We start from the raw sequence: 21,357 nt of genomic DNA, 5'->3' as shown, positions 1-21,357 counted from the left end.
CTGAATGAGAAGCTTCAGCGTGAGTCAACGAGTGGATGGCAGGAGCTTTCTTTTATCAGCATCAAGTGCTGAACACGCAAAGCAGACTTTCCAAACATGGCAATGTGACTTTTCTAATGTCAATCCGGCCGCATTACCGATCGTGGCCATCTTAAAATGGCTCTTCCGGGATCTTAACTGCAAGATGTCATTGACGACAGGCGACGATCCTTCAGCTCTATTTTTACGTCCAGTCGCCGCTGTCATGGGCTACTTCACTGACATCTTGGCTTTAAAATACGCTTTTGATCGTGGCCCATTGGAAATGGCAATATTCCTTCCCAACCATCCCACCAAAACACTTTTTGTTGCATTTTTGGGGAAAGTAATTTTGCAAAAACAAAATATCAAAGTGGCCACATTAGAATCAGCAGGATTAAAATGCTAATTTGATGTACATGTTTTTTTCTAAATTAAAGAGTTTATTTATTTACTATAAGGTTGTAAGTTTCAAAAATAGAATTTTTTTAAAGCAAAAAGTGCACCACAAATGAGAACATATGCATTGCAATTTGAAAATTTGCCACAAGAATAACAAAAAGCCCAATGACAAAAAGCCCACCTTAAGAGGATGTTGTTGATTCACGTCCCCTTGTGTCTTTGTCTGTGTGAGTTGCCACTTGTTGTGTTCAAAGGTGACCTTGTGGCATTAGTTTTGGAGGAACACCTTGTTGTGAACACTGCTGGAAGCTAAGGCCTCTAAATCCAAGAAAGCTGCCCTGAAGGAGACAAAGCAGCTGGTTCTTGAGTCCAGGTTAAAAACCAAGCTCAAGGACATTTCAAGACCCCCTTGGGGCCCCAGACAAGAAAGACAGTGGAGGCCCCACCAGAACTTACCTGTACCTCACCTAGTGAAAGCTGGGATAGGCTCCAGCACGCTGCCACCCTCGTGAGGTTAAGCGGTTCCGATTATAGATGGATGGGTGAAAAAAAAATCCACAAACAGATGAATTTGCAAGTCCCATGAGTATGTAGGTGGTAGTCCAATGGATGACTAACTACTAGAAACTTTTTAATATAGTTTTTGTGTCATTATATTTTTGTTTTATTTTGGGGGTGGGGTGCTTTTGCTGTTGGGTTGGATTAATAACGGTTGGGAAACACTTTGTTATAATCCACTTGAAGGCGGCAACCCTGGGCCAAGGTTAACAGCCCGCCTTGTTTCCAAGTTAGAGGGTGACAGCGTGTCCACTGGGAACACATGCGGGACACATTTAGCCGGGGAGAGTGTGGGAAACCAAAGCTCTTGGCACAAGGAGCACTAGGTGCGGACCTCAAGTGTGAACAACAGCGGCTGCTCCTCCATTTGGTTCCTGAGATATCAGTGAGGACTTCCTTGTCTTAATACAACCCTTAATAGCACAGCAATGACATTGTATTTATCAAAGCCATCAATACTGTTAATATGTGCAGATTGCAACAAATGTTTTGCTGCGCGAAGCTGGATGTAACGAGATTTATCCTGACCAACGATCAAAGGATGGAAAGACAGGGATTTCAGTAAGGTGCTGACCCTGTGAGGACAAATTTGTTTAAAGAAACTGTCCCATTGCTAATTTAGTAGAATTTCCATAGGCGTCTTAATCTTGGCCAACCGACGTCAGTGAGCACGCTAACAGTTCGCCCGACGGCGTTTTCCCTCTACTTGTTCATCTTGGAAGTTAACAACTTTTGCCACTTACTCATCAGCTTCCTGCTGACAGACACAGGTGCTCGGCTGTAACTTTAACTCTTCTTCTGGCATTCCTCACACGCTTTCACTTTGGTACTTGAGATGCAGTTAATGATGCTGTGACAGGACATATTCACCTGAATCCCTTTTTAAGCTATCGTTTTCCATGTCTGTTGAGCGTTCTGATTATTATTTTCATTCCTACAAAAATGGTGGCCACTTGTCCCGTTGCTAGTGCCATTGTTTTAAGCTTTAGAATCACTCGAACATCTATGCTAATTTCTGTTAGCCCGTCTCCGGTGTTTCACATTATATGCCAGCAATAAGCAAGTAAACCAGTTGGCTAACATGGCACGAGTGGTGTTCTACAGCAGCTCCTTGCGAGTGTTTTCATTTTGTATTTGTCTGTTTGGCTCTATTGTCCCATTTAATAAATGAGTGCATCTGTGACACTGGGTCTCCTTGCCCACATACCTGGGCATCACAGTATCTTTGCGGCTCCATTTTTTGTGACCTCCCTCATGCAGCGGTGCACCTTAAGATCACTTGCAACTCATATTTTATTTCGTAAAACAAAGAAGGAAAAAAAAGCTGCATTTCATAACTTGAAAAACTTGTAGGTCAATTTAGCATTGTATTACATGCTAGTTTCACCTCATGATCATGACTTGTACATCAGGCATCTTTTTACTCCACTTTCCCAACAATGTCGCGGTTCTTGGCCCGTAATTTATTCAACTGCGACTCAGCGACGTCTGCTCGTTCCTCAGCCGCCTCTAGCTCGTGCTGTACCTTCCGGAACTTGGCCTGCTGGACGCTGGTTTGTTCTTCCTAAAGAGTGGGAAATGGGAAACCTTTAGAAGGGGCCACATGGGGAATCCCCCTTCTGTGATGACGAGGCAGCATGTCACACAATATAGTGCTATACAATGTTAGCTAGCATCATTTGAGTCAATTTAATAAGATGAAATGCTGCACAAGGTGATCATAGTTCCTTGACACCAAGATACCATAGGATGGCGCCAAAGTAATATTTTTGTTGCTTTGACTTGAACATAAAAATGCTAATGGTAAGTTTGTCAGGAAATAATGGAGCATAGGTCCCCCCCCCCGCAAACAAAAATCTGTTAACATATGTATTTGCGATACCAAGCCAGGACTATGCAAGGGTTTACTGTATTCAAATACAGATGAAAAAAATTATGGAAGTATCTGTTACAACCACTCACCGCCTCCTCACTCTGCCGTTTGTACGCTTTGACCTTCAGCTGCAGCTTGTCGACCAAATCCTGAAGTCTGGCCACGTTCTTCTTCTCCTCTTCCCCCTGGTACAGAGGAGGAAGATTAATATGATATCATGTTTCCTTGGACATACTACTCCACACCCTTGGTGACCTTCTGACCTGAAATGTCATCTCTTTAATCTTGCGCTCGTATTTGCGGACTCCTTTCATGGCCTCGCCGCCACGTTTCCGTTCTGCCTCCAATTCCTTTTCCAGGTCACGAACCTGAAGAAGAAATCATTCATCTGTGTTGTTCTTTGGCAGAGAATAATGTGGGATAGGTTCTCCCCAAAGAAACTCAGCGAATAAGTAAATTGCGGGTGACTAATGGCAGTCCGCTGTTTGTTTGTCTGTGGTATATATTTTCTTACCCTGTTCTCCATCTTCCGGAGTGCCTTCTTCCCGCCCTTCATGGCGAGGCTTTCAGCCTCGTCCAGACGCTGCTGCAGGTCCTTGACTGTCACCTCCAGGTTCTTCTTCATCCTTTCCAGGTGCACGCTGGTGTCCTGCTCTTTCTTCAGCTCCTCGGCCATCATGGCGGCCTGTGTGAAGTGATTTCCAGTTGTAAATCATATCCTGGTGTGAATGACAGAAGGATGGCGGCATTTACTGTACATCTGTGATGGCTTTCTTGGCCTTCTCATTAGTGTTTTTTGCTTCCTGGACCGTGTCCTCCATCTCTGACTGCAGCTGAGCCAACTCGCTCTCCATCTTCTTTTTAGAGTTCAGGAGACCTGCGTTCTGCATTATAACATTGATCGGACTTCTACTTACACCACTCACGAAAGGTTCTAGTTGATATGGACGGAAATTACCATGCGACCACAAGTATTGAAGCTAAATGTCTACTGCCCTCACCTGCGAGTGTAGCAGCTGAGTTATTTCGCTAATATCCCTCAATTCCTGCTCAGCCAGCTTGCGACTTCGTTCCGCCTGCTCCAAAGCCTCCATCAGCTCCTCCATTTCGGCCGTCATCAAACCATTACGGCGTTCTACGATGGCCAATTGCTCCTTGATGTCCTCCAGACCGCGGAGAGCTTCATCCAGGTGGACTTGTGTGTCCTTGAGCATACACAAGAATTGTGGTTCTGCATTTCTGAATTCATGTATTCTTTTCAATGTCAAATAGTCACAGATTATTGCTATTTGTGGCAGGACTTGGTCACTAAAACATATAAATAGTTGTAGATCACAATATGGCAGTTACAGGTAAATTAATTTCAATGGGGAAAACTAGTTATGACCTCGATCATGGAACTGGTTCAATTCATAAGTAAAGGTGCCACTGCATTTGTTTTCCTGAGCAAAACTGTTGTGCAAACCTTCAACTGGGTTTGTAGGTTTCTCATTTGCTTCGTGGCCTCAGAAGCTTGGTGGTTAGCATGGCTGAGCTGAATCTCCATCTCATTTATATCCCCTTCCATCTTCTTCTTCTCTTGAGTTGAATTTGTTCCATGCCTGAGGTCCTATTAATTTAATCGTTTACCAAATCAGTTTACTCTCTTAAAAAGATGACCCGATGCTAAATAACATGATGCTTGATTACACGATGACATATTTAAATGACATAATGTTGAAAAAGGTCTGTGGCCATTTCTGATGGCATGTTGTTGCATGACATGACATGACATGATGTACCGTGACATGGCACTAAGTGGTTGTCATTCAACTGGTCACTAATGTTACTTGAAGGTCTGGGGACAGCTGCAATAACTGCGGTTGCTCTCAGGCCAGACCTGCTTTTACACTTTTGGGAGCCACTTTTGCCTTTTTTGTATGTGTGAAAGTAAGTAGAATGTATTTGGACTTGGTTACTTCCTAGCAGTACTGCAAGTGAGTGGCAAGTGAACCCACTGAGTCGTCTGTTCTAACGACTGAAGCGACTTAGACGCGGAATGCCCGGCAGACAGTGAGACTGACTTTTCGAAAGGCAGCGATTAGTTCAGAAGTCAAAGCGCTCCGTGTCGGGTCACAGCCGAAAAGGAGAATGTTTGCATTGCTAATCCGCCTTCCAAAGGAGGAACGTAGCAGCTGCGCAGTCTGTCGGGTTATTTTAATACTTCAGCACTGGAACGCTCAGAGGACTGGAAAAATTCTTTTTTTTTGTTTGTTTTTTCATCAGAATTACCGGAAGACTGTTTTTCAGAAACAAACTATGTGCAGTTGTCAGGAACTCCGTTTCGACAAAATTAGTGGTTTGATGCTTTCTTGTGACACCTATCAGCAAGTATGAACCATTTTTTAGGAGGTGCATCAATTACTCACGGATTTTCGATTTTCACAGCAGGGTTTCATCTCGATCGTCCATGAAGAGCAGGGTAACACTTTATTGTATCATAATAAAACACGAGAATTTAAGTAAATAAGATATTCATGTCTTTGATGTATGCCTTTCAGAGAGTCGTTGGAACCAGAGTCGCTCCTTGCTAGTGCTCTCATTTTGCATTTGTGTTTTAGTGGCACTTGTAAGTCATGGACCCACTGTACAGAGGTAAGAGTTAACAAACAAGAAGTTAGATGAAGAAGGAAAAAGTTAAGATGTAATCTGGTCCAAACATGTTGGATTCCTGTTGAAAGTCCAGAGTTGACCAGTTGTCAAGGCATCCCACCCTTGTGATGATGTCATCAAATCACACAAGCGGCCCGTGACATCAGAGCTTGAGTGGTTAAAGCCAAACAGATGTGTCACGTGACCGCTGTTGTCGAACATTAAAGATGTTGCGCATCACCAACAAAGGGGTTATGTTTGTCTGTGTGCTTTATGCATTTGTTAGCACAAACAAGCTCCAATTTTTTTTTGTTGTCATGTTTGTGAGGCAGAAGAGGAGAAACTTCTGCCAAAATGTCAGACTTGTCCCCGGAACGCAAAGATCGTGAGTGCCTTCAGCAGGTTTATGAAGAGGTCTTCTCCAGCAAGTGCTACAGCTACAAGCTTTTGAGCGTCCTTGGAGAGGGACGCTTTGGAATTGTGGCCAAATGCTTCAACCTGAACACGTCAGATCGTGTGGCCATCAAGCTTCTGAAAAGATGCAACATAAATTACTTCCACCAGGAGGTGCAGGCGCTGCAGAAGATCCGCTTTCTGGACAAGAACAGGAACAGCTTGGTGAGGTTCATTGAACACTTTATCTTCCAGGACTTCCCGTGTCTGGTTTTTGAGATGCTGGACAAGAGCCTGGAGGATCTGATGACAGAGAGAAACATGACACCGCTCAATCTCCACCAAATCCGACCGATCACTTCACAGCTCCTGATGGCATTTGAGGCCCTGCAGGCGTTAGGAGTCACTCACACGGACTTGAAACCAGACAACGTCATGCTGGTCGACCACAGAAAACATCCCTTCCGAGTCAAGTTGATCGATTTTGGCCTGGCGCGACCAATCACATCAGTGCATGTGGGCATGATTCTTCAGGCCGAGGCCTACCGAGCACCAGAGGTGACCCTGGGTCTGGCCCTGTCGGAGGCCATCGACATGTGGTCTCTGGGATGTACCGTCGCATACCTCTTTTTTGGGTTTGATCTCTTTGACTGCTCGTCTCTTCGAGGGATCATGGAGACCATTTGTCAACTCCTTGGTCAGCCTGCGGATCATCTTCTCAACGAGGCCAAGTACAGCAGCGACTACTTCACAGTGAACGAGGATGAGCACTGGACGGTCATGTCGGCAGGCACCGAGCCGGCTATATCTCGATTTAATCTGGATTTGGGGTCCTCATTTGAAGACCTGGCTATGAGGTTCCTGCAGAGCAGCTCCACCGTGGAATACGACGACTGGCTCAAGTTTGTGTGCCTCCTCAAGTGGTTTCTGAGCGTGGATGCCGGAAGCAGGGCCACTCCCCGACAAGGTCTCAACCACGCTTTTGTGACCATGACTCACTTGACTGACGACTGCGCCTACAAGGAGACCACTCTCGCCCGCATGGCCGTTGCACCGGTCGATGACTACATTACCGTCAGAGGCAGTGATGAAGGTTACGTAGACGAGGAGCCAGACAGTGTGGAAGAAATCTATGATGAAGATGAAGCTGACGAGTTTGTGGATGCCAGATGGGTTGATGGTCAGCATGTGGTGCTTCTTAATGGTGAAAAAGACCTTGGAGGAGTAGAAGACAACTTTTGTGAGGCCATGTACTTTGATGGTGAAGAGGAGCACGTATGGTTGGACGCTGATGATCTGGTGCTTCTTGACAGTGAACGAGCCCAAGGAGTTGTTGACTCTGGTGCTGGGGTGGTGGAATACAGTGGTGAAAAAAAGTCTTATTGGGTTGGTGGGTGTCTGTTGTAAGAAGCAGCACAATGATAATCCTGGTGAAGTGGTGGACATTGATGGTGACGAAGAAAAAGGTAGGGTCGCGAATCTCTGCGATGTGCACGATCCTGGCGGACTTTTGGGCCTCGAAGATGAAATTGAGCTAGGGAGGCTGGTGGAACCTGAAGATTCAGAGTTTGACAACAATGAATCAGCAGAGAATGACAATGAGGATGGAGAAGTTGATGACATTACTGAGTGTTTGATGAAGAAAGAAGCTCTGCTTTCTGACCGACAGACTGGAACCAATTCCAAAGTCAAAACCAGGAGGTCTCGGAATCTGGAGAATTCCTGGAGTGTCTTTGCCAACTGCTTACAGATGTGAACTTCTCTGTTTGATTCATCATATATGAACATGGACCTTCCTGATGTCATTTTGGGGCAAAACCCTCATTTGATGGAACTTTCAGGGTCGCATGGAGTGCCGGTCCTAGTAAAGTAGTAAAGGAAGAAGCTGATGTTTCTTTTGTTTTTAAATGACATCACCTTCATACCTGTTATCGTTTTATAAGTAAACTACGATAACCTTTCAAGCTAGTGCTAATCATTTGATTAAGGTGACAAACATGATTTAGTACAGTGCGACAACCAAAATGCAAACCCTCCTACCTGACAGAGGTGTCAAATCCAGGTCCACAACATAAACGTTTGTCTTTGGCCACAGGGGCGTCTACTCCAGCAGCAGAGTAGAGGCACCTGTGGCTAAAGACAACCTGGCAGGGTTTACTTCCTGGACCTGGATTTGATGTCTCTGTCAAATAGGAGCATTTGGATTTTGGCCGTCGAGTAGTACCTAAATTTACAAAAACTTTTATGAGATTTTTATGAGCAGTGTCTTTGACACGTGTTTTGCGATTTCTTGCAAGCCAAAATTTTTGTTGCAGGTGTCAGATAATCCACCGCTCGATACAAATTAGTTGTTTTAATGGGAAAAACACACAAATACAAAATGAAAAGGCATGCAAGTAGCTGTGGTGGATGATGTGCTATTTCTAGTCATTACAATATAGAACTGATTCGATATTCAACTCGAGTTAACGACTGTACTTGATATTCTTTGTTATCAATTAATGACTACACAGTGTGTTTAGGACACTTTAGCAATGAGAAACAGATTCTTGTCAGATTTTGAGCTATTAACTCAATTTTCTCATTTCAAATTGTAAACGAGGCACAGGGTGAATCTCAATCCAAATGTGTTTTCCTAATAACACCCCCAATCCCATTACCAGATGTCGGGACAAAAGAGGAGGAGTCTGATAGGAATTTTGATAAATAGATTTTCATATTTGATTTATTTTTTAATTTTCTTCTTTTTGATTCAGGTTCATCTGATGTTTGTTTGTCCATGTGGCATCCAATCACTTCTCCATCTTGTACTTCCTCATGTGAGCCGCAATGGCGTTGGAAATCTCCGTGTTTCTTTTGTTCTGACCAAAATAGTCCACAAAGTGTCCGTCGGGTCCGACCAGGTACATGATGATGGTGTGGTCCACCTGACAAACACCACAGACCACAAATATGACAAACATCACCACACATGGAAAAAACGGGAGAATTTCCAAATTCAACGGCTTTGTGGAAGTCCTTTCTAACATCCTTGATATCTCGATTAAAGCCAAGTCAAGTCAAGTCAATTTTATTTGTATAGCCCTTAATCACAGACAGTCTCAAAGGGCTTTACATAGCCACAATCGACATCCCCGATCTTAACCCCCAGGAGGGCAAGGAAAAACTCACAAAACCTCAGGGGAAAAGTGAGAAACCCATCCTACTACACTCTTCGTCCTTCATATTAAGACAAATCATAGCACTAGTAAAATATCTTTTTTCAAAACTAGAGTCACTTTTAGCCTTTTAGTACACAATTAACTAGTAAACTAAGAAAAGCTGTTTGGTATTTATTAAATGTCTTGATATCTAGTTTAAGGTCCATCGACTTGCATGCTCTTTGACTTCGTCAGTAAGACAATTCAATGCACTAGTAGAAGGAATATAGTGCAGTAGTGTCTCACTAATAGTTTTTTTTCTACTAGTAGTGCCACATTTGACCAACTTGTATGCGATTAATCCTCACTAGTAAACTACTTTGCTGCACTAATAACATCCACTAGTAGCCTACTATCAATGATATAGAAAAAACTCCATGCTCAAATCGGGTTGATGGAAAGTAGTACATCTACATGACACTAGTTGGACAAAATTGTGCGCTAGTTGAAACGTGCACGCTATTTCCATTACTAGTGAAGTGCTATTTGTTAACGAATAGATTTTTATTCAGTAGTACTCGTAAAATGCAGTTGTCACACGCGAGCCAAAATTGCAGTGGTTGACATCTGCATGTTATTACCGCTATTACTGACATAAAAAATTTCTTCTAGTTAACAACATGTGCTTCGCTAATGCTGAACCGTTTTTCCATGACTGTGATGACTCACAATGTAGTCGTTGTCTTCATCTTTGGGTCCTTGACTGTAGTAAACTCTGTAAGCTCTTGACACTTGCTCCACTTGAGCTGTCGTCCCTGTCAGGCCAATCAGCTTTGGAGAAAATTCTAGAAAGGAATTCGGACAGTGAGCATCTTCTTTGTTTCAGTTTAATTGTTTCTCTATGGTGGGTTAAGTTTCTCACACAATGCCGTACCTTTGACGTAGGTGGCCATGGCCTCTGGGGTGTCCCTGTCAGGGTCAATGGTGATGAGGATGGGTGTCAGCTTGGGCAGAGACTTGATTTTGTCTGGATAAAAAAAAACAAAAAAACAAGGGAAGCTTTGTGACTGGATTTGAACCGACTGCCACCTCGTGATGTACAGGGTTCACTTGTGGTTTTATTTACCAATTTCGTCCACCACCTCCATCATCTTCTCAATCTCGTCGGGGCAGATGTCAGGACAGTGTGTGAAGCCGAAGTAGATGAGCACCCACTGGCCCAGGAAGTCGTCACTGTTCACCGACTTCCTGTTGTGGTCCACCAGTGAGAACGGTCCGCCCAGCGCCGGTCGCCCCATCGACTTGTTGCGCTCTTTTTCCATCACTGCAACCCATGGCATCGTTACGCACACATGAGTGTGAGGTTTAAATGCTCGGCTGTAATTCAGTGCTACCTTGGTTTACGAGTTTAATTTATTGCGTGACCAAGCTCGTAAGTCAAGGTACGGGTAAAAGTGTACTTGATAGCTTACGTTCTTCTTTTTCACTCTTGAAGTATTTCATCCCGCCGAGCAGAGCTCCCCCGATGGCAAACGTTGCTGCTAAAGATTTCCACGTGACTGGCTATACCGGAAACATTCACGCCATTATCTCAACATTTCCAAGCTACGATCAATTGTTAATGGGTTGTAACACTAACAATTGTAACATTTTTTCAGAACGCACCTACCCACACAGTGACTGTTTTCACAGCTTAAAATAAAATCTTGTATTGAACAATTTCAGTTTCATCCTGAGCCCTACCGTGGCCCCGAGGGTTTTGCAACTTCATAAGCGTGCAAATTTAAACATTTACAGCATGCAGCAGGGGTAAAACAAAACAAAATTTTTCCTCTATCTGGCAGATTTTCACTCCATTTTGTAGGTGGTCTGGATTTCACTGTGCGATAAATGGGGGCTCCATGTAGGCATTTTACAAACATAGCAATACACCTGAATGGTGGAAGGTGACTTTTGCAAAGAAATTTTACTAACAAATAGACTCACCCCAGACTTTTTGGATTTGTCCCGCGACGAAGGCGGTGGAGGAAGTGTGGAAAACCACTTTGCACTTTGCGGATGTTGACATCGTGTTGCTAGGCAGGAGTGCCACTGCATCACATTCACCTGTCAATCAAATTATGGGCCAGTGAGCATGATGGGTTATCTGACATTTTCAACTGTCAATCAAATTAATCATGCAATTAAGCCACTTGATCTGCTGGCTATATTTCCACTCTATAATTTTGTCAACGAATAAACACCAAGGACAGTTAAGCATTTAATACACTAAAATTGCAGCGACTATATCCGGACTTGGGTGGTGAAATGACCTACTCGGCAGCAGACGCTTGTCAGCGGCGGTGACAGAGTGCTCGTCGGTCCGATGTTTCTCCGTACGAGGCGGTGGAGAAATCTGACGCTTTGTAAGACTTGAACATCACCACCAAACCGCTTGCAGCCCAGACGGTGAAATAAAACCCTGAGCGACATTTTTTAGTGAACCTACGAGTTTACAAAACGTGACATAAGGAAACCCGGAACACCCTCTTTAAAGTAGCTGCTCGCAGATCAGGTCTCTGAAGCGCCCGAGGTCGAAAAGGACGCTGGGGCTGCTCTTGGATCAGTGATAGGGAGAAGCGGAAGTGGTGTCTTCTTTGTATCAGTCATGCGCATAAGTTTCTGTGCTGCCCTCTGGAGGACGTAAAAATTACTACCATTGCTAATTTATTAAAACGTTTTAATTAGATATGGCAAAATTACTGACTAATTAAGTCGAAGCATTGATAATGAAAATACTTAAATGTAGAAATTCCGATTCAATTGCTTTATTTAAGTTAAAGTAAAAAAAAAGATTGAAAGTGAAATCTTATGTACAAAAAGACAAAACTCATTTTACACAATACTCATTTGGATAACAATGCACAAGAAATTGTTTCCCTCTATTAACTCCCATTATGCTTGTACTGAGAACTCAAAAATCACAATTACATTACAGTCATTAAGTATTTTCTTATTCATTCCCAAAAATGGTTTTAATAAAATTAAGTCACATGAAAATACACAGGATTGAAACAGCACATCTTGATTCATCAAACACTGTGATTGGTCCATAATTTTCAGTCATCTGCCAAATAAAATGTCCTTCTGTTGCCATTAAAGTGCAGTTTTGCAGTGCGATGGCCAGTTGGCACGCAGCTCCTCATGGATGTGAAAGTAAAACCAGCACACAAATGGGAAGAGCGTGATGAGGATGGCAGCCGACACTCTCAGCTTGCCCACCGCCGACCTGGAGGACCATAAAACGTGGACATAAGTCGATCAAACATATATATATTCTTAGAAAAATGTGACGTGTTTAATGCGTTCATGTTGACTGCACCTTCCGGAGTGACGACACAACAGAAGCCACAAAACTGTCAACACCACACCACCAAATTCCCTAAAAAATACAATTAAAATTCAAAAATGAATATGAGATGTAATTTTGTTTTCAACATTATCTCAATTGTTTTTTAATAGATATTTTTTCTGATGTTAAAAAAAAGATTTTGGGATTGTTTTTCCTCGTAAAGTATGACTTTTGTCTTAAAAACATGACTTGTAAACGTGGCAATATCATAAGGAGTAAAATGTATAAAAATAAAATGCTTTCTAGATGGTCCCTAGATGTTCACATAATTCGGGCAGGTCCCAGGGTTCATTATTATACTATTCACACACCTGGCCTCCTCTTCTTGGAAGACACCTGTCGTGTTCTGACCGTACAGTTTCCATCCGATGCTCAGGAGCATACCAGTGCACAGCATCATGTGCAAGTCAGCCACGCGTCTCCATGGTAACAACTCTGCAAAAACAGAAACAACAGCACAGACAACAACAAATGAGACGCACTCATGTGTGGGTTGTCTTTTCCACTTCCTTGCGATGACTGATGGGGCAGACATGCCACATCCAAAACGGCGGACGCTTTGACGTGTTGCAATGACCGGCCAATCACAACGAGGCATGGAAGGGCTGCGTACCTGTCACGTGGGGTTTGAGCCCAATGAGCGCACATAGGAGGGCGGGAACACCGTAACCAAACTACAACAGAAAATTTGCACAAAGCATGATTACCGCCCACTAAAAAAAGTCGACTTTAAGGTGTTACATTTTTAAGTTTCTGTGTCTTATTATTTACCATCCATAAGGCGGCATCCGGGTCGTTGATCTGGCCAACACAGTCCAAAGTTCATGGTCGTGCTGTTATTGTTGTTCAAACGTGAGTAACTTTGTCGTGCTAGAGTTTAAAAGCTCACCTGCACGTAGGTCGCCATGCCAAAGAATAAAGACATCATCCCATTGCACGATCGCCAAACAACAAGCATCCAAGTAGTCGCCGTGTACGCGTCGACTTGAAGCGCCATCCTCATCTCCCGCCGCCCGTTCGAGACGTCCTGGCGGCCTTTTTCAAGCGCCGCCGCCGAATCCCTGGTTGGGATCTGACTGTAATTTGCCTTTGCACCGCAATTCATGTTCGTTTGGTTAATTCATCGCGAGCGTCAAACTTTACGGGCACTTCGTTTTCACAATACAGGACTTAGTCTCATTAAAGTTATTTTAAGCAATCACTGCAATTTGATGGTGGAATTTACACACATACAAAATAAGAGCCGAAAAGAAAACGTGAAAGTTGTTATTAAAATTTATAACTAATCTCCCGTACTAAAGTTAAGTTTTCCAGAAGTGAAGGGAAGCCTTGGTCTCGAGTGCAAAGTTTATTTTTAGCCTCACTTCCGGTTTTGTTTTGGCTAGCGAGTGTGTGGTTGGTTCGTGTGTTGGGGGCGTTTTTGTGTCAATTGTCAATCAACTTAAGCCAGTGTAACAAATAAAAAGGAGGAAAGATAGATATTTAGTTAAAAAGAAACATTTAGTTGAAAAAAAATTCCGGGTTTGTTTTAGCAAGCGAGTGCGCATGGGCGTGCACTGGTCAACAGACAAAAATAAACTTTACATGTAAAAAAAAAAAAAAAAGAAAATCAAAATATGTCAAGGGTGTAACGTGAAAAACACATCAGTATCAAGGTAAATAGTATATGCCCGTGTCACTGAATACATAATAAATACGGTTTCAGTAAAAAAAAAAGAAAAGAATTGTAGTTGTGGAAAAAAGAGAAGGGGAGCGAGAGAGATGTCAGTGTCACTTGGTCAGCTGATCGCTGCTTGTTGGCTGCTGCTAGCTTCCTCGCTTAGCTTTAGCTTCGCCTCGCCGATGTTGTCGTGAACAGCCAACCTTCCCTCACAGGTAGCCAGCCCCCTCAAAATCTCCTTTTCAACCACAATCTCTCAACTTCTACGGGCCTCCACATCCGCCGACATCCTCCCGGGCCTGCATGGTGCTGCGGAGCGGACATTATTGATCGTGGGCCGAGCCGGAGAGGCGTCTGAGCGCAGCCAGGCAGCCCGACAGCCAGCCAACCAGACTACCAGAGATCAGCCGCCGCCGGCCCGGCGCCTCTGATGGAATTTAAACACACAGCAATGGCTAGTCCCGGTCCCAACAAGACCTCCGCGGCCAGCAGTAACAACGGCGGCACGGTGAACGCCACCCCGGCTGGCCACCAGCCGCCTTTGCAGCATATTAGCAGCGTGAGCAGCCTGCAGGGTGAGTGAGCGAGCAAGTGAGTGAGTGAGCCAGTTGACGGGTGGATGAATCCCAGAGAAGATGAGCTCTAGCTCGGGTGTTAGCCGCGGGGGTCTCCGACCGGCGACTCTCCTCGAAGGAACACCCTCTCGACGGGCACGTAGAAAGAAGCGGCCACCGGATCAAATATCGCCTACAAATATTTAAAATATCATGTTACCTGCACGTTCAATAGAGTTCGTAGGTCCGATGTGTGACCTGTCTCTGGACGGAACGAACCAACACTACCAAACGCCATTCCAAAACTGCGCAATGCAAACATAATCCCCTTGCCAAATATTTTCCGAATGCCTTTTTGAATCCATATTTACATATTCGCTGCCTCAACATGAGGGTGCTCAATCGGCGTTGCGTCACCTCCGATTGAACCGCAACATCTCTTGATGTTCTGACTTAAATCAACCTCCCATCAGTGTAGCTGCTTTCTGGGGTCATTTTTTCTATCTTTGTTGCGGGCACAACTGCATGAATTTGCCCAAATGGCTGCTTTCCTTGTAAATTTGGGGCATTGATCCTTGAGATGTTTCATGGATCTTGTTATAATAGACAAGTGATGTGTTTATCAATGAAACTGCTGGTGGAGGCTAATTATTTTTTTCCTCTTGCTTTCATGGGGAGCAAGAAACAGCTGAGCAAGGAACAGCCGCAGAATCAAATATCACAAACAAATGTATATGCTACGTCATACTACTTGAATATTTCTTTGACTCATTTAGGTCATTACAACTGTGACCTGTCTTATTGCCTCTTAGTAGGAGGACAACCAAACTCTTGCAAAAAATACAGAATTTAAAAATAATTCCCTTTGCTAAATGTTCTCTGGAAGTCTGTTTAGAATGATATTTATATCTTTGCTACCTCAGCATAAAGGTACTCAATTGCTGTTGAGTCATCGCCATCTGATTTAACACCCTTGACATTCACGACTCAGGTTGTGTCTAAACTTGGCTTCATTCTTCAAGCACTTGAACACAATCAGTGGCACTTGAGGACTTGACGTGGACAGCAAGTCCATTTTTCACACGCCAAACTCATCTAGAAACTTTTCACAGCCACACCAGTCGTTAACATGTAATAACGCGGTATCAGATATTTTATCAAGTGAGCGAGTTCTCTTCTTGACCTTTTCAAGTTTGCATTACAATGAAGTGCTAATATTCCTGTTTGTTGATGCATCTAACTTGATGCAATTTCGAATAGATTTTTCACTTTTAGCTCCACAATTTGAAGCTCTGTTGAACGTTTATTTATATTCATAATGTGAAATGAAGAAACCGATGCAAAATGTTCCCTTTTCAGATGCCAACACCTGCTGGAGGTGTCAGAGTGAAACAGGTAAGATTCACATTTCACTGACTTGACTCCAAGTTCGTGTAGGTAACAATGAATGAGCACAACTAACGACCAAGTTCTTATCTGTGCGTGCTTTCACATTATTGCCACGACTGCTTGGTTTATCTGGTTATGTAGTTGCATGTTGAACTTGAATCCAGAATAAAAGGGAGAAGATGACACAACTAGTGATCTAAATAGGTTCATGAGAAAAAAGAATCACCTGTTGAAATGGGTCCTTGAGACTTTTTGTCACGTCCTGTAAGGATAGACATCGGGTTCATTTTTTTTCCCACTAGAGGGCGCCCCTGAGTTGAGTTTTGTTGACGTTTTATTGCACAGATTTCTTGCAGTGTTCCTGAACAATTTGATGATCCCATCTTTTCTCTTCCCGCTCTGGCTTTTCCCTCCACGCTGCTAACTAACACTCGCTAACACGGATCGACGGTGAGACTGCCCACAAGGAGACCATCCTCCTGTCACTTTCTAGATATTATTTATCATTTTTTCCCCGAACGTTCGCCCACTTCATCCACACGTCTCCGTCTCGGCCATGTTGGATGTTGCACGTGCATGTCGGTCCACATAGGAAATTATTGAACAGGAAGTAAACGTTGTGTTCTCGCCTCCAGGCTTTCAGATAAACCTGTCTGGAGCCCCCCCAAGTAAGACCAACATCACTGCGTGCGTGTGCGTGTGCGTGTGTGTGCGCACGCTCAGAACTTCTAATATTTGTGTGAATGCGTGTGTGTTCTGCTGCTCGCTGCTAATCCACGTCAAGAGTGGTCTTGTGCCGCTGGACCTGTCTCCTTCCTGGCGGGCTACAAGTTTAATGTTAATTATCCATCCATCTACTGCAACACCTATCGTCAATATGTCAATAATTGTCATCAAAACAGTATATTTAGAAGACTTCCACTTCAATATGAATTAGTTAAAAACTTTATAACGCTCTCTTAACTAGCAGTTAGCTTATCGTGCTAAAATAAGCGATGCCGTTTCCGGCATTATTTTTGCAATTTCAAACAGCTCTCAGGTGTCCGAATGAAATGGCCGTCGTGTTCTTTTGTTGCCCCAAAGGTCATGATTTATTGACCCATCTTATTGCCAGGAATGTGGATAACACTGGTAGTGGATTTAACTCAAACAAAGTAGAGCAAGTTAATAAAAAAAAAAAAAGCATAATTAAATACAAATAACCAACTGCGGATAAGACAAAAGGTTGACATTTTAAGTGAAACAAAATTAGTAACTGACTAGGTAAGCTAACAGGGTAAACTAAACGAAAAAAATATGCCCACTAGGCAAAGCCAAAATAAATAACAGAAAATCAAATTAATAGTGGAAACAAATGGAAAAAGGAGAAGTACTCCTAGCAGCAGGAACTCGGACTATTCGGGAATAAGCATGAGAGTAAACGTGCCCCAACCACAAGAACTCTTCAATCTTCCTCCGCTGTGCCCGTGAGTCTCAATATACTGCTGATTATGATTGGCAGCAGGTGAGAGGCCGAGATTCCGCCCACTGACACATTCCAAGGAAACCGAAAGAGAAAGAAAAATGAGCAGCAGTGAGAGGCACCTAGCAGGATATGATGTGGCCACATTTCGAATGGCTCGACTCTCACATGCGACCATCTGCTTACAACACATCAAATGTTACAAACATTAGCTTCCTGTCCATATTCTTTGTCTCCAAAGCCAAAGAAAAAGTCACGGCAGAGTTAAAAATTTGTTGACTGAAATGAAATGCGGCCTATTGAGGTGGTTTGATGTTATTTTGGGACTTGCTGGTTCCTGCCTCTAGATGGCGCTCTTTTACTCTTGCATGTGTCAGCTCGTATATGAATATGAAGTGGTTTTGTCGTCACTAACTTGGCGTCTGCGTGGCATGGAGCATCTCCTCACTCATCTTTCTTTTTTTTTTTGCCTCATGTTCTTCGGTCTTGTTGTGCATTCAAGGTCCGTCCTGACTTTGTGGTGCTCCTTGTTTTTTTTTGTTTTTTTTTTCTTTGCTCAGGTAAACGTAAAGCCCTCAAGTTGAACTTCGCCAACCCGTCCATCAAACCCACCACCAGATTCACACTGAACACGGGCGGACAACCCTTCCAAAACCCGCACATGTGAGCAAGCCCACCAGCACCGCCGCCATTTTGTCACGTTATTTCAGTCATCCTGGAAAAACGCTCGTTCACCATCCACACCTGGCAACAACATACAGCCACGCTCTGAGTCACCACTTGCGCATGACATGTTATTTTTTCCCACACTAGCGAGAGGCTGCGAACGCACAGCATCGAGTCGTCGGGCAAGCTGAAGCTATCGCCCGAGCAGCTTTGGGACTTCACGGCCGAGGACCTGAAGGACTTGGGCGAGATCGGTCGCGGGGCGTATGGCTCCGTCAACAAGATGGTGCACAAGCCCAGCAACCAGATCATGGCGGTTAAGGTGGGCGCCCCGGCCGTCCCCGAAGCCGCTTTCACGCCGCCCTCAAATAAGTTGATATTCTTACCCGACGATTTGTGTCATCGCCCGTTCCCCAGAGGATCCGCTCGACGGTGGACGAGAAGGAGCAGAAGCAGCTCCTCATGGACTTGGACGTGGTGATGCGCAGCAGCGACTGTCCCTACATCGTGCAGTTTTACGGAGCTCTTTTCAGAGAGGTCTGTATCATAGACTGGTGGTGTCCAACCACGGGGTCGTGGCCCGGTACTGGTCCAAAGGCCACTTTGGACCGGGCTGCGGCGGGCCGCACAGATTAAAACCCCCCCCAAAAAACGTGCAGTACTTCCGGTGTCTTTATTATTATTTGAAAATTGACCTTCTTCTCTCCATTACATCGAACTCTTGACGCATGTCAAGATGCTAATTTTTTTGGCTGCGTAATACTAATATTAAAAACCCACAAGCTAGTAAAATGAGTAAAAATCACACCATGTACGACGCCCACGCTGCACAATATGCAAGCATCCCCCTCCCCACCCAGTGTACGTCTATGGTTGGGATGAATGTTCCCCACTAAAACATCAAAGTTTCGTGTGTGTGTGTGTGTGTGTGTGTGTTGCAGGGCGACTGCTGGATCTGCATGGAACTCATGGCTACCTCCTTAGACAAGTTCTACAAGTTTGTGTATTGCTCACTAGACGACGTCATTCCTGAGGAAATCTTAGGGAAAATTACTTTAGCTGTGAGTTATCACCTCCCCGTCGTCATTATTTGCTCTCTCGCAAGTGTTCCCACCTCACTTTGAACTTCTTCCTACTCTCTCAGACTGTGAAAGCACTTAACCACCTAAAAGAAAACTTGAAAATAATACACAGAGGTAAGACTCCTTATTATTACGATTTAGATTGTTGGGAGGCTTCCCCATACCCGAAAAAGCAAGAAAGGAATGTTTACTTGATGTTGTTGTTGTTCAGACATCAAGCCGTCAAACATTCTCCTGGACAGAAACGGAAATATCAAACTGTGCGACTTTGGCATCAGCGGCCAGTTGGTGGACTCCATTGCCAAAACGCGAGACGCCGGATGCCGACCGTACATGGCCGTAAGTCTCACACGAGTTCCGCCATCTTCTTCTGGAAGAAACCACTAAAAACCACTAACACTAATATTAAAATAATTTTGGATCTCTGACCCCCATAACTCCAATTAGATATATATTTTTTCATTTTCTGCTTTTTTTTTTCCCTTAAAAAATATATATTTATTTATTTATTTATTTATTTTTTGGTACATTTTGTGCTTGTGTAATATTTTTGTTGCATGTTTGTTTCGCAGCCGGAGCGGATCGACCCGTGCGCATCGCGGCAAGGTTACGACGTGCGCTCGGACGTTTGGAGTTTGGGAATCACGCTGGTGAGCTTTCACTCTTGAGCGACGTGATTGCTATCTGGCAGTATTTCTTCTAATGTGCGTGCGTACGGTGGCGTTGCAGTACGAGCTGGCGACGGGACGCTTCCCGTACCCCAAATGGAACAGCGTGTTCGATCAGCTGACTCAGGTGGTCCGGGGAGACCCCCCGCAGCTCAGCAATTCTGACGAGAGACGCTTCTCACCCAAATTCATCTCCTTCGTCAACGTGTGGTGAGAATGCATTCTTCGCCACTTTTGAGTTGATGAACACATCAGCTCGGATTAGATAATGCAGAACACCACAATGAAATCTGATTTTAGACATGTTTTTGCATTGAAGGCTTTTTCCCTTTTTTTTCATGCAAAATGCATGTCATATTTTTCTGAGTATTTTTGGAAGGAAAAAAATAATTGTAAGTGGAAAAAGTTCGCACGATGGCCTCACAGTGCTGGGGTCGTGGGATTGATTCCGGATTTTTGTTTTAAATTGTAGTTACAAAGAAGAGTTTTCTTCTGCTTGATACGTCCCTTTGTTCTCATTTCTTTGGAGTAAAATGCTTGATATTTTCTATTGAATTGTTGTTTATGCCAGACCCAAAAAAACGTTTCATGTATATTTTTTCCCAACCTATTTTTCATAGAAAAATGCATTTTATTTTATGAAAATAAATTGTGTATTTTTAGGGTTTTGGTTATTATAATAATAATAATAATGATAACTGTCTCCTGTTTTTGAAGCCTTACCAAGGATGAGTCCAAAAGGCCAAAATACAAAGAGCTGCTGGTGAGTTGACTTTAGTGCACGACATGTGCTTGCCCTACATTCTTAGTGTCATGTCTTTGCGTGTGTTCTTCCAGAAAGATCCATTTATTCAGATGTATGAGGAACGTCCAGTGGACGTGGCCGCTTACGTGTGCAGACTTCTGGATCAGATGCCGGCTTCCCCCAGCTCGCCTTCGTTCATGGACTGATTACCATTAGCAAAATGAATGCGCACGCACATCCGTTCGTTCATATAATTGCAACAATTAAAACGTCAAGCCGGGCGTAAAACAAAACAAAGCAAAGCAAAGCTGCGAGCAAAAAGCACGTTCATCTCCTTCACGTCACAATCGCAAACGCACACACACAGCCGTCATGATGAGATCGTGTCTCAGCGATGAACATCACAGCTCGATCCAGATGAATGCTAATTATTATTATTGTTATTATTATGGATAAATATGAAGTGTTGCCTCCTGCTGGAAACATGCTGAGTGCATGTGCGTGTGTGAATTGAAAGCAACAGTTTCCTCAAACATGTCATGTCAGAAGTGATCAAAGAGTACGAAGTGAGAGGCTGAAGTTGTTTATGATGTAAGACAGGATATGCTGAAAGAATCCAAATAAAGACCAGAAGAATAATCAATACCATGTGTGTTGTGTCTTGATTAAAATTGACACGAATAGAGTAAAATAAGTACAATAAATTCCACTGCACAAAATACTTG

General features: G+C 43.7%; 4 protein-coding genes across 7 annotated transcripts; 1 reads left to right on the top strand and 3 right to left on the bottom strand.

Moving 5' to 3' along the window:
* Positions 1 to 2,398: 2,398 nt before the first annotated feature.
* Positions 2,399 to 5,289, bottom strand: LOC148322320 (myosin heavy chain, skeletal muscle-like). The gene is made up of 8 exons (XM_088317242.1): positions 5,260 to 5,289; positions 4,317 to 4,460; positions 3,853 to 4,056; positions 3,610 to 3,735; positions 3,366 to 3,536; positions 3,115 to 3,219; positions 2,941 to 3,036; positions 2,399 to 2,542 (listed from the first exon to the last, which is right to left on the bottom strand). The coding sequence occupies exons 1-8, from the start codon at positions 5,287 to 5,289 to the stop codon at positions 2,399 to 2,401; spliced, it is 1,020 nt and encodes a 339-aa protein (XP_088173368.1).
* A 3,283-nt stretch (positions 5,290 to 8,572) lies between these two features.
* Positions 8,573 to 11,615, bottom strand: sco1 (synthesis of cytochrome C oxidase 1). Its single transcript, XM_088316660.1, has 7 exons — positions 11,332 to 11,615; positions 11,002 to 11,121; positions 10,488 to 10,578; positions 10,142 to 10,339; positions 9,950 to 10,042; positions 9,745 to 9,860; positions 8,573 to 8,802 (listed from the first exon to the last, which is right to left on the bottom strand). Exons 1-7 carry the CDS (start codon positions 11,485 to 11,487, stop codon positions 8,668 to 8,670), a joined length of 909 nt encoding a protein of 302 aa, XP_088172786.1. The 5' UTR covers positions 11,488 to 11,615; the 3' UTR covers positions 8,573 to 8,667.
* Positions 11,616 to 11,894: 279 nt separating this feature from the next.
* Positions 11,895 to 14,767, bottom strand: tmem220 (transmembrane protein 220). The gene is made up of 6 exons (XM_088316662.1): positions 13,296 to 14,767; positions 13,178 to 13,207; positions 13,020 to 13,080; positions 12,718 to 12,841; positions 12,377 to 12,436; positions 11,895 to 12,283 (listed from the first exon to the last, which is right to left on the bottom strand). Exons 1-6 carry the CDS (start codon positions 13,509 to 13,511, stop codon positions 12,151 to 12,153), a joined length of 624 nt encoding a protein of 207 aa, XP_088172788.1. The 5' UTR covers positions 13,512 to 14,767; the 3' UTR covers positions 11,895 to 12,150.
* Positions 13,320 to 21,275, top strand: map2k4a (mitogen-activated protein kinase kinase 4a). Of its 4 annotated transcripts, XM_088316653.1 has the most exons (14): positions 13,320 to 13,484; positions 14,282 to 14,641; positions 15,980 to 16,015; positions 16,645 to 16,677; positions 18,032 to 18,134; positions 18,285 to 18,459; positions 18,555 to 18,674; positions 19,079 to 19,198; positions 19,282 to 19,333; positions 19,431 to 19,558; positions 19,792 to 19,869; positions 19,949 to 20,097; positions 20,605 to 20,650; positions 20,725 to 21,275. In XM_088316653.1, the coding sequence occupies exons 2-14, from the start codon at positions 14,497 to 14,499 to the stop codon at positions 20,836 to 20,838; spliced, it is 1,299 nt and encodes a 432-aa protein (XP_088172779.1). In that variant the 5' UTR covers positions 13,320 to 13,484; positions 14,282 to 14,496; the 3' UTR covers positions 20,839 to 21,275. The 4 variants fall into 4 exon arrangements, with proteins under 4 accessions (XP_088172779.1, XP_088172778.1, XP_088172781.1 ...); XM_088316652.1 differs by lacking the exon at positions 13,320 to 13,484 and having other exon boundaries at positions 14,023 to 14,641; XM_088316655.1 differs by lacking the exons at positions 13,320 to 13,484; positions 16,645 to 16,677 and having other exon boundaries at positions 14,025 to 14,641; positions 18,044 to 18,134.
* The last annotated feature ends 82 nt before the right edge of the window (positions 21,276 to 21,357 follow it).

The sequence above is a fragment of the Idiotropiscis lumnitzeri genome, chromosome 15 (assembly GCF_059441095.1).
Source record: "Idiotropiscis lumnitzeri isolate Australia: NSW breed Sydney's pygmy pipehorse chromosome 15, RoL_Ilum_1.0, whole genome shotgun sequence".
Classification (NCBI taxonomy): domain Eukaryota; kingdom Metazoa; phylum Chordata; class Actinopteri; order Syngnathiformes; family Syngnathidae; genus Idiotropiscis; species Idiotropiscis lumnitzeri.
The sequence above is the reverse complement of the archived record's forward strand: the minus strand, read 5'-3'. Positions and strand labels throughout refer to the sequence as shown.